The following is a 12,292-nucleotide window of genomic DNA, read 5'->3' as shown; positions in this document are numbered from 1 at the left end:
GGCTGGGATCCTGGAAAATTTTCTTAACACATGAAGTATCCTATTCCATTTTGACTTTAGTCTCATTGTCCAGGGATGTTCTGGAGGCATTTCCCACCCCCCCCAGAGAAATCTAATAGTGAAGGGGAGCCTTCCAGCCAAAAAAGTATTTACTGACTTTAGATAGATCATATCTTTGTTCTGAGGCTCTGTCTCAGAGATTGCACTGCACAGATACTTTTGGCTGGATCGTAAGGCTGTTTGTTTTTATGCCCAATATAAATATTTTAGTTACTACTTCATAAATGGTATCACATAAAAGTGATAGGTATTTTATTTTAGTCTCTTTTTGCATGTGCAGCAACTGAGTTTTCTGTGTGGGACCTTATCAAAAGGAGGGTGAAATATGGCATGTGTCATTAGATTGCCTCTTTCTATACTAAAACCTTTGTGGTTACTTTCATGTAAGCTAAATGGAAGGGACCATTGGCAAAGTTACAAGAAGGATGTGTTGCAGAGTGGTTGAGGGCAGGAGACAGTGAAAGAATCAAATAAGGATTATTGAGTACCTAATATGTGTGGATATTTATCATTACATATTCTAACCTATTGTTCAAAACAAGTTATGTGTCCCTTCTGTTCTACTCGTAGGTGATCATGGAGGAAGCACTTTACTCCCACCAAATGTCACAAATGAATTTCCAGAATATGGGACCATGGAGGATAGTGGAGAAGGCCTAAGAACTTCTCTTGGGTTTGATACAGAGTCTCTGCCAGGCTGCCCACAAGGGCAGCTGGGGGTTCAGCTTCTTCATGGCCACCAGTCTGGGCTTGAGAGTGTTACCGAAGGACCAAAAGATGTCAGAGAGTCCCTCTCTCAAAGTCACCTCAAGGAACAAAGTTTACAACCCATTGACTCCTTGATTTCAACCCTGAAAGCCACAGAGGCCAGAAAAGCTTCAGGAACATTACAGGCTACAAAGGTACTGGACAAAGATGCTATTTCTAGTTTTTCAGTTCAGCAGGTGGATAAAGAGCTGGACACTGTCCCTCATAAAACAAAGAGACAGGGAGCCAAAAAATTATTTCCTGCTGGCCAAGAAAAAGCACCAGATATACCTCTTTCAGCTGAAGTTACGACTGAGGAGAACTTTTATTTGAGCATCCAGAAGGATCAGACTGTACTCTTAACCGGAGAAGCTCAGGCACAGCTTTCCAAGATAACTAATAATGGTAGAAAAGGGGCTGTCCATGTGCAGGAGCCAGCTTGTTCTATATCCTCCCTGGGGAGCCCAGCAGTGACGCATACCTCTGCAGGCAGTGTTGCTCTTTTGAGAGAGAAGAGGTCTGATCAAGGTAGCTCCACAGGACGCCCAGGCCGGGTCAAACACGTGGAATTTCAAGGGGTGGAAATATTGTGGACAGGAGGGGAGAAAAGAGAGATACAGCATCCTGTGGATTTTGAGATATCATTGGAAAGGAGCACCTCTCCTGAAAACAGAGAACTTTCCAGAGTGCCAACCCATCTCATTTCATGTGCTGGTTTGTATAATTCAGTTGGTTTAACTGAGAGTGTTTGGGATGAAACCTGGAGATCATCAGAGAAGCTGGGCACCAGCTCAGGGACGTTTTCCCCTCTGCCTCTTGTTGAGAGTGGAGAGGATGAAGTCTTCCTAAAGGAAAACAAAGAACATCTTGAGAAGAAACCTGAACTGGAGAGAGACAAGGAAAGGTGAGCTCCCACAGTCATCCTGCTGTCTGTGATGCCTTGTACACATTATAAGAGATCTTTATCCTGTGCTTGGCCATGAGTACTCAACATAATATCCTGGGTCCTTGTTATTATAGAATGGAAGAGAATTTATTATAAGCCAGATTCCTTCTAAGTCTCTAAGATATAAAAGTGATCTTGTTATAAAGCTGTGCATTAGGCATAAACTGGGGAGGCAGAGTTACAGAGAGGCTGTGAACACCATACTCATGTGGATCCATTTCTGACGTTTTTTATGTTTGACAGGTTTCAACTTTTCCAACATTAAGGTAACTAAAATACCCCACAGTTATCTTTAATAATATGAAAAGGTTTGGACTCTTGACATATCCTATAATCACTATATCCTATCTTAGGCACTTCTTCTGTGTGCAACACCAGTGCCTATATACAAGCCGCATACATGTGTGAACGCAGAGGTTTGGGTTTGGGTTGCCTCAGTTTTCTAGGTTTAGAAAGGAGGTCAGGAGGTCAGAAGTAGACTTTCGAATTCAGTTGTTCTGTGGCATTCACATGAGAATCCCTTCTTACAAGTAGCATATGTTTTGATTTTGGGCCTGATAAATCAGCTTAGCATGATATGGTATGTCCTGATCTTGCCATACATTTCTGACATCCATATCAGCTTAGAGCCTGGATAAATGGAAGACATAACTCATCTTTGTTCACTTCTTTTCATTGCTGTCTTGACCATACAGTGCTCCTTCTGGCAAAGTCATTTGTCATGTACTCTCATTTCCAACTTGTACCATCTTTTCATCCATCAGTCCTCATAGCATCACATTTTTTAGTTTATGTGGGAGAACATCTGTGTCAAGGCTGAAGGGTTTTTTTTGTTTGTTTGTTTGTTTGGTGTAAGGAAATACATTTTCCTCTATAGTTAATTAACAAATCCACCTAGAGTGATGCTCCTCTAGGAAGGTTATCAGGACTCCTCCTCTCCACTTCTTCCTCCCCAACCCCCCTAACACACAAAATCTCTAGATGTCCCTCAAAAGCAGCCTTGATATGCGGCACATGGCTCAATAGTTATAGTCCCGCTGAAATATACACTTTTGCTATTGTGCATATTATTAATTTATTCCACCCTTCCCCTCTCCCTTCTTCCACAAATAGTTTTTGACTGTCTGTGATGTTCTTGACCCTGCTAAATACTGGACATAAAAGAATGTTCAAAATAGATAATAACTTGTGGTCATTTCCCTCATGGCGTTTACTGCTAAAGATAAACACTGACTACATAAACATGTTAATAATTATAGGATCACAAATTGTGGTAGGTTCTGGGAAGGAAAATAACAGAGACATACTAGAAAAAAATAAATTCGGTTGATGGCTTAGAGAAGGCCTTTCTGTAGAAATGATAAGTAGGCTGAGACTTGAGAAATGAATATGAGTTAATCAGGCAGAAAATGGGGAAGAATATTCCAGGGAGGAAGGGAACAAAATGTGCAAAGGAGCTGCTGGATTGCCTAGCTATGTGCGCTTCCTAGAGTTGTGTGAAATGAAGTCTTTATGGAAAGTTAGAAGATTTGAAACTCAATAGTGTGGTTGGTGCATAAGGAGCTGTAGGGTTGGGAAATGAGCATGGAGAGGTAGGGAGGAGCTTCCCATTTTATTCCATGGGCAGTGAGAAGCCATTAAGAGATATAAACCCAGAATACTATTTGGTATGTGGTAGACCTTTATAATTTAAAAACAGCAAAGACAACTGTATTGTTGATTGTGAATCCTCATAATAGATTTATGTGAGGTAGTTTTCTATTTTTATTCTTATTTATAGGAATTTGAGGCTTAGAGAGATTAAGTAAGGTTTTCTAAAGTGATATAGCTGGTAATTGGCACATCCAACATTCAGCCCCAGGTTTTTCTAACTCTTGAGCTTTGCTGTTATGGAGTTTAAAAAAATTTACTTAATTATCCTAATATTCATTTTTAATATTTGAACACAGTGCTGCATACTAATTAATTGTTTATAGGTTTTCACTGTTTTGGTTAGCCTTTCAATAAACATGTTTGTTGGCTTTTAAAAAAATTGTTTTTGTTTTTAAAGGTCATTCGCTGGCTGTCGAATTTTGGGTCTGAAAACTCTCTGCAGTGCTGCCTTGTTGTCGGCAGGGGGCGGCCCTTGGATTCTAATCTTCTCATCCTCTTGAGGGCAGTTGGTCTTGTTTAAATCAGAATGTATTAATAAACCGATGAAAGTTTAGTGTATTTTTACTCCATTAAGTTTACACAGTATATTTATCTGTGTTCTGTTAAAATTAAGGATGACAGTGGCTGTTAACAATTTGAATTTGTGGAGTTTAGTTGGCTAAAATGAGAATTTAATATTTCATTCAAATATAGTCACATACTAGGAAATTAGTTTGAAACTACAGAAATTATTTAGACAGCACATGTATGCTAAGAGGTTCTTCAACCCGAATATGTTTCTGTGATAGCTTCCTTTTCAAATATATTAAGACATAACCCAAAGAACAAAATTGTTAGCTTTACAGAATATTATCTTTCTTATATGGTTATGTGGTTGAAAGGGAAAAAGTAAAAAGAATATTAACCTAATATTGAAATTCTTTATTCTTATTTTCTTTCCAGGATTCTTGAGCAAGAGGAGCACTTTAGGGGAGGAGATGATGATGTCCTTGGGCCTGCCTATACAGAGGACTCCACTGATGTGTACAGCTCCCAGTTTGAAACCATTTTGGACAACACTTCCTTATACTACAGTGCTGAGTCCTTGGAGACATTATATTCAGAACCTGATAGCTATTTTAGCTTTGAAATGCCTCTCACTCCAATGATACAGCAGCGCATTAAAGAAGGCAGTCAGTTTCTGGAGAGGACAACAGTGGCAGGACAGCAAGACGTCCTGAGTGTCTCAGCAGATGGTGGAATAGTGATGGGTTATTCTAGTGGGATCACCAACGGGCTGAATGACACCAGTGACTCCATCTACACGAAAGGCACACCAGAGATTGCTTTCTGGGGAAGGTACTAATTCTATCCTCATTAATTTCATGCGGTGGTTTTTGTATCACTTTCTCCTTGGGAAATCTGAGAGTGGAATATATCTGAGGAGCATTTGGCCAGTTTCTGTGGATATAAGTGAATTCTGTGAGTAGAAAGTAATTTGGGTTTTAGGGACAGTCAGAGTGCGCTTTAGCAGTTTCCCAAATTGGGGTGCTGTGGTTATCGTATATGGTGGTATTTCCTGGATTACAATATATAAATTGTATCCCGAGCAAATATTTGTGGGTGATGAGTAGGTGTTAGCTGCCATGGTGTACCTTTGGTAGCAGTGGTATGGTGCTATGAAAAGAACACTGAGAGATGTTGGCTTTCGTATTGGCACTGATATTGGTTGTTGGCTTGGAGCAGGTTGCTTGACTAGGCCAGAAGTTCCTTAACTGCAAATTGAGGGTGTTGGATTAGATGGTCAACCAAGTATCTTCTAGGCCTTTGCTCTGTGATGTCCTGTTCTGTTGAGCAGTCTTCTATTCCTGAGATGGGAAATATCCGATTATATGGATGCTTGATAGAGCTAATACCTTGGTTAAGGCTATAAATATTTATTTTCTCTCTCTGCTTTAGGATTTAAGTCTACTTGGGAGGTAAGACGACAAATTATATAGGTTACATGTGCCCTACCTGTCATTTAGTTATTCTTTGTCTATTTATGGATTATCCAGCATTTCATTTCTTCTTGCTCATTATCTTTGGGTCATTCACCTGTTTTTTAGCATCTTTATCAGTGGGTAGAGAATGCTAAACTTCTTAATGATTTTATGAATTCAGTTTTGATATAATTTTCCTCAATTAAAGTGTGTGTGTGTGTGTGTGTGTGTGTGTTGGGCAAAGTCAAGGGGAGATTTAAGGGGATAAACTATTTTAAAGCTGTATGAAATAGTGTCAGCACTTTTTTTTAAAAGTCAGTATTTATTATACAGGTTTCCAATGAACCTCTCTTTGTGAGCATCTTATGTTGAGTGTTTTCTATAACCAGTTTATAGGTTTATAATTCTTGCATGAACACATTCAAGACTGGCATTTATAAATTGTAGCTATGCATTTCCATGTGAAATGGAACATCCAAATGGATGTTGATTGCTTTCTTGGGTCACTAGTGATATAATGAAACAACACTAGTCTCAAAAGCAGAAGACCTTAGTCTGAATTACTTGGGCAAGCCACTTATTTTCTCTGATACTCACTTTATTTATTGGCAAAATTAGGTTAATGGTATCCAGCATGCTATGTAGCTGTGAGATTTAAAGAGTTAATATAGATTAAAGCAACTAGCACAGTGTATGGTGCAAAGTAGGAGCTTGAGTAAAGGTGTGAGTCAGAATTGGTTGGCGAGTCCACATTTAGACTTTCTCTATTTCCGGGGCTGGGGTGGGAGGGGGTGTCCCTGAGGGTAAGGTGTTTCTGAGGACCATGGTCCTCCCCTTGGGGTGGGAGGAAGGCCCTTTTGTTTCACCATCATCTCTGATAACTGTAAATTGAGATAAAATGCAATAGTATAGGCATGCAGATAATTTTATTAGAACTTCAGTCCAGCTTTCTGGGGTGAGTTGAAGTTGTTTATATTACAGACCCAAAAAATAGATGGGGGAGCTGAGGTATTTTGGGCTGAGAGGCTTTGCTGTAGAAGCTTCAGGGAGAGTAAGTAAATAAAAAGAGATGAACATCAGAAAGTCAAATCAGGAAGGAATTAGGTGAAATGTTTATCAAATGTATGGTTTGCTTATTTACAATAGGAAGTAGTCATCATTGGGGCCAGTGTGGGTGCCAGTCATTATTAGTAGGGCAGAGTTAGATAGTTAAGAAAGAGTATTTGGCAAGTTATAGTATATTTTAGCATCTCAGATTTAGACAGCAGTACACTTTAGGCAATCTGAAGATAAAGCTTCATTACCTGCATTGTCAAACCTTGAGATCTTGGCCAGTAGTAAGACAAACTGAGAAACAGACTCTAACTATGGAGAACAATCTGATGGTTACCAGAATGGAGGTGGGTGGGGGGATCAATGAGCTAGGCGGTGAGGATTAAGGAGTGCACTTGTGATGAGCACTGGGTGTTGTATGGAAGTGTTAAATTCCTAAATTATACACCTGACACTAACACTGTGCAACTAACTGGAATTAAAAAAAAAAAGACTGAATTCTAATATGAATGAGAAGCATCTTAGGGATGTGTCAGCCACACTTCTTTCAGCTCTGATACTCTTCCATGTGATTCCTGACTAGTGGTCATTCTTCTCTTCCTTTAACACTTCTGGTAACTTGAACAGACCTATTTGTGTTCTTCGAGTTGGCATAATATAATATGTGGTTACAGGTGAAGAAGGTTTTGTTTTATGATTTATGTGTCCATTCAGGGTTAAAAATGTAGGGTGGGCTCAATGATCTAAGAAGTTTTATTTATTTTTTCCTAAAAAATTTTAAAGAAACTGGAATAACTTTTATGCTTTTCTTTACCCCTCTGTCTTTTTGGTGCTTTTAAGTTGCAGCACCAGAAAAATTGTAGGTTGAAGAATTATGACATTTTTTTTAACTTGAAGGCGGCCTTAGATAGTCTTGTTTTACAGTAAAGAATCTGAGTCCCAGTTTGGTGGGATGGATTTACCTGTGAGAGATCCTTTACCAGAGTTCAAATTGTCTGACTCCTAGATTAGATACATTTGCTCTTCTAGGCAGCCTGGTCTCATACCTTTATTCTTTTTCTAAATCTAACTTCTCTAATGCCATATGTCTATGGAACCAGAAGTGTGAGTTGGTAATTGTAGAATTTATTGTTGTTGTTGGTGTGTGTGTTCAATTTGAGAAAAAAATTTACCAAATTGTTAACAAACATGTCTCCACAAATTTTTTAAGTAATCAATGAGCAGGCTTTTAAACATTTCCTTTACATTAAAACATTCTTCTGCAGAGGTAAGGAAGTAGACTATGGAGCCTGTTAAGGAAATCCAGACTTGAATGCTGACTGCCCAGTAGTCAGCCTGATTGACTTACCTCAACAACGTGCTCAGGGCCAAAGTGTTAGGATTCAAGTGAAAAAACATTTTCCGATTTTATTAATAAATGTGACATTTGTATAAGGAAAGTGATAAATCAAACAAGTGTACATGCCTAGTATTCTGTCTCTATTCACTGGCCTCTCCTGTTCCCTTGGCAGTGGACTGGGGGGGTGGGGTCTGACTATATTGAATAAAGTGAACTCTCAAGAAGGCACAAAGAAAAGGGGATGATACACGACTTATGATATGACTAATGACTGATGATGATAGGACCGTCTCCCTGATAATGCTTCTTTGATTCTAACTAGACCTGAACCAAGAAATTAAGCCCATCTCTGTTGAGGTATTGATTTTAATGTATAAAATATTAACTGTCAGCCAGTAGAAAAGATTATAATATTACTTAGGTTGTCTCTAAGCACAATTCTATATCATAGGCATCCTATAGTTTTTATTTAGTAAACACATGGTATGTAATTCTCATAATAAGCTAGGAGAAAGGAACAATTAATGTTCTCATTTTCTAGATGAGGAAACTGAGGCATAGCGCATTTGAGTAACTTACTCAAAGTAACACAGATGGTAAGTTGCATGCCCAGGGTTTGAACCCAGGCAATCAGGCTCCAGAGCCCATTTATTTTTGGTTTCAAAACAAAAATATATTTGGCATTGCCTAGGTATATTTTAAAATCCTTTTCTACTTCAGTATGTGATTTACTTTGTCATTAAAGATGATTTCAGGGGTGCCTGGGTGTCTGACTCTCTCTTGATTTTGGCTCAGATCATGATCTCACAGTCATGAGATCGAGCCCTGTGTTGGGCTCTTTTGGGTGTGGAGCCTGTGCACCCAGCATGGGTGTGTTCACTCTCTCTAAAAAAAGAAAAAAAAAAGGTTATTTCAGTGGCAGTATTTGACAGTGATTTCTTTTGAATGCAAGATAACACTATTCTCTTTTGTGTTGCTTCTTTAAAGAAAGGTGCAAGTGGTTAGGAAGGTTAATGAGGATGTTGTATCACTTCAGCAAAACTTAGTTCTCTCTCTCAGCAGTGCCTTCCAATTTGGATTTAGCCATGCATTGGTGGTCAGGGGCGGGGGTTGTTCTTCCCTGTTACTCTCTCCACTTAAATCAAAGAAGAAAACATTTCAAATCTGTAGTATTCTAGTATCAAGTTGGAAAGGGCATTTTTAAAGAGTACATGTGCTCACTATTTGTCTTTTGAAGGATTATATACCTTTTTGATATCAAATACATCATTCTTTATAAGGTGAAAAAAACCTCTTAAGACCTTGGAATAAATCTGGACAGGAATAGTTAAATACTCTCAGGTGCTCTGAAGTGCTCTGGACACTGAATGTTGGCGAGGGAGCCGCATGTCGGTCAGGAAATAACTCACCCTGTGATTGTAACACGATATTTTAATGAAGGAGCAAAGAGGAGCATCCCCTCCCTTTGTGGTCCGCTACATAGCACTCAGGCTGATGGGGTCAGCAGTGCTGTGTGAAGTCCAGTCACATGGCTCCAGAATTAGAAAGGATAATTAGAGACTTACAGTTGTACATGTTCCAATGGGTTCCTTTGTGTCTGGGTGCTTCTCCCTTGCTGGCTTATCATCTGATGATTGCAACTCCAATCAGTAAGTTGTGACCTGAAGACTATAAGGCACAAATGTTGTCACTGTGACCGTTCACAGAGCTAAATATTGTCCATTTCTATTGAGCTTGGGTTTGGACAGATAGGAAAAGAGAGATACCAAATATAGTAACATGGCAGGATCCTCTCTTTTGGTTCTCTGAAACTTATAAAACTGCATTTTAAAATTAACTGTTTAGCATAATAGATAAATTTTATGTCTCAGCCTCCTGGCTTTTCTTTCAGATACCACTCAGGATATGGAGGAATACAGCAGAAGAGGTGAATTACATCAGTGTGCAACTGATATGCCTGAGGAGAGTGCTTCAGTCAGTCTTGGGTCCACTCCAAATTTGATTAGTTTTGGTTTTTTTGCCTTCCTTTTTTGTTTGTTTGTTTGTTTGTTTGTTTTCCCTCTTTTCAAATGGAATGCTGGTGTTTAAAAGTATCCCTTTTCTTTAGTTTTTCTCTTTCTTTAGTGTTTGTCTAGGAAAAAGCACGTGAAGTGTGATTTCAAAAATGTTTTTGACATTTCAATTTAAAACCTGCAGGCATTTTAGTTTATAAGTATCAAAATAAGAATGAAAATAATGTGGTATTAGTTAAGCTTCTGAGTGAGGAAAAGATTTTGATCCTGTGAAATTGTCTTTAGAGATCTGGCTGACCAGTGAGTTTCCGATTTTTCTTGTATCATTGGGAGCAGGAAGCTCCGCAGTCTCATAGGTTTATTATTGGGTAGCTCTTGCTCTAGTAATCTCTTTAGTCCTTTTCTTTTGGGTTTGAAGACTAGTTTTGCAGAAAATGGGTTCTTTTTTTTTTTTCTTTCCAGCTTCTCTTCCAAGCACTTATAATGGATTTTGTTTTTTTATTTACCACAAAGGGATCCTTGCTCAGTGATGAGTGATGGGGGCTCTGCTAGGTTTCAGAGCCAGTCCTATCTGGGTTTGAATCCTGTCTCAGTTACTTACTAGGTGTGTGATATTGAGTAATTACAGAAAATGTGAGAACGTTTCCACGTGTAAAATGCAATGTATAATACCTATCTGGTAAAGGAAGGAGAAGCAAATGAGATTAGTCAGGTAGCAGAAATCAAGAAAAGAAAATCAAGTAGCTTAACAATGCCTGGTGTACATCATAGGAGATAAATCAAAATTTATGTCATCATGCTACTGTGCCATGAGCTCAAGTCCTGTATCAGTCTCTGAGCTGCCAGCACTGTCCTCTCAGCTCTAACTATCTGGCACACCTATTGCTGGACTTCCTGAAATACCACTTTCTTTTCATAAAGTACAACACTCTGTGGTAGGGTGGCATAAATATGGGGATTTGGGATCAGAAGACAAGGAGGTCACGTCATCCTCTTTATTGGCTGCCTGATCTTGTTTTACTCCAGACAGCCTGTGATTCCATTGGTGAGGTGGAAATAACCTTACCACTCATTTTATAGCTTTGTTGTAAGAATTTGCTAAGTTCTAGTTTGTGGATATTTATTTTAAACCTATTGTGAGTTTTGTAGTAGTCTGAATAATAATCTAAGGGATGTAAGAAAATACACAAGAAAAACCTGGTAAAGAAAAACAGATGCAAGGATTTGGCAAATGTTTGAATATAGGACATGCAGGCTGAGTCAAAATCATTGTGAGACTTCAAGCGTGGATGACTTACTGAATCTAGAAGTAATAGGAATTGGGGAGATCAGTGGGGTTTGTAGGAGAGTAGCTAGTAGTGAGGTCAGTTTAAACAGGTTAAATTTCAGGAGAGCGATGGTGCTTTATGTAGAAGTGCTGGTGGGAGTGTGAGATTGAAGGCTGGCTGCAGGACTTTGGAGTTACCATTTGGATGTGAGGCTTGCAGCTGTGGGCATGAACGAACTCTTGGGTGATGAGGGGTGTGCTGAGGCCAGGTGCAGAGATGCACACACAGGAGCACTTGGGTGCTGCTTGTGCATCTTTTTGATTCTGTATTTGTAGGAAATGCCCTCCAAGGTGAGTTTCCTGGGCGCTCTTCTGTACTTGCTTCGTTTCTCCAGCAGTGCCTTGATTATCAGGGAGAAGCTCAGTGCTCTAGTCGTCTGATGGATGTTCTTTTAATTTCTCTCAGACAGTCCTGGCCCTGGCTGGCCTTGGTGATTTGGGGCTCTGTTTGTTGAGTGCCTTCTATATAAATTGGTGATGACTTCAGGAAATGGTCCTGGATTTGAAATAGGGTTTCCTAGAAACATTTTAATTCTCTAGTTCACAACTTAAAGTAATGCCCTGGATAATGATGGATATTAGTATGAAGAGTGCTGTGGGATGCTTGCTGAAGTGGATGATCTTTTATCAAAGACCATATTAAAACACTTTGTTTTTATTTATTTTTTAAAATTTGTTTTAGAGAGAGAGTGGGAGAGCAGAGGAAAAGGGCAGAGGGAAAGAGAGCATCTTAAGCAGGCTCCACACTCAGCATGGAGCCTGATATAGGACTTGATCTCATGACCCTGGGATCATGACCTGAGCTGAAATCAAGAGTTGGATGCTCAGCCAACTGAGCTGCCCAGTCACCTCAAGACTTTAAATGACATTGGACGTATATATTATTACAAGGGTAATCATGGGTCTAAATAAAAATCTGATTGACAGTTACTGTTTTAACTGGATTGAGATGATATAGCCATTTTTTTATTCATATATCAGTGCAATTTTTATCTTTTAAAGGAAGCAACAGCATTTCCTTTTAGCAGAGGTCATTTAACACAAGATTTGCATTACTGGATGAGAAATATTATCCATTGATTTGTTGTTTGGGGAAGCAAAAAGAGAAAGTTATATGAAGGTATTTTGCATAGGAGTACCAATTTATCAGAACTCCAGATGGGTACATTTCCAGTGCCTTAATCTTTTTTTCTT

General features: G+C 39.0%; 1 protein-coding gene across 4 annotated transcripts in view; it reads left to right on the top strand.

Annotated features, from left to right (window-relative positions):
- PSD3 (pleckstrin and Sec7 domain containing 3) overlaps positions 1-12,292 on the top strand; it is a 734,808-nt gene that overhangs the window by 294,453 nt on the left and 428,063 nt on the right. For all 4 annotated transcript variants that reach the window (XM_042983313.1, XM_042983312.1, XM_042983314.1 and 1 more), the window contains 2 exons: positions 631-1,711; positions 4,349-4,744. In XM_042983313.1, the coding sequence (XP_042839247.1) occupies positions 631-1,711; positions 4,349-4,744 (1,477 nt within the window). The remainder of the gene's footprint in view (positions 1-630; positions 1,712-4,348; positions 4,745-12,292) is intronic.

The sequence above is a fragment of the Panthera tigris genome, chromosome B1, assembly GCF_018350195.1.
Source record: "Panthera tigris isolate Pti1 chromosome B1, P.tigris_Pti1_mat1.1, whole genome shotgun sequence".
NCBI classification, from domain to species: Eukaryota; Metazoa; Chordata; class Mammalia; order Carnivora; family Felidae; genus Panthera; species Panthera tigris.
The sequence above is the reverse complement of the archived record's forward strand: the minus strand, read 5'-3'. Positions and strand labels throughout refer to the sequence as shown.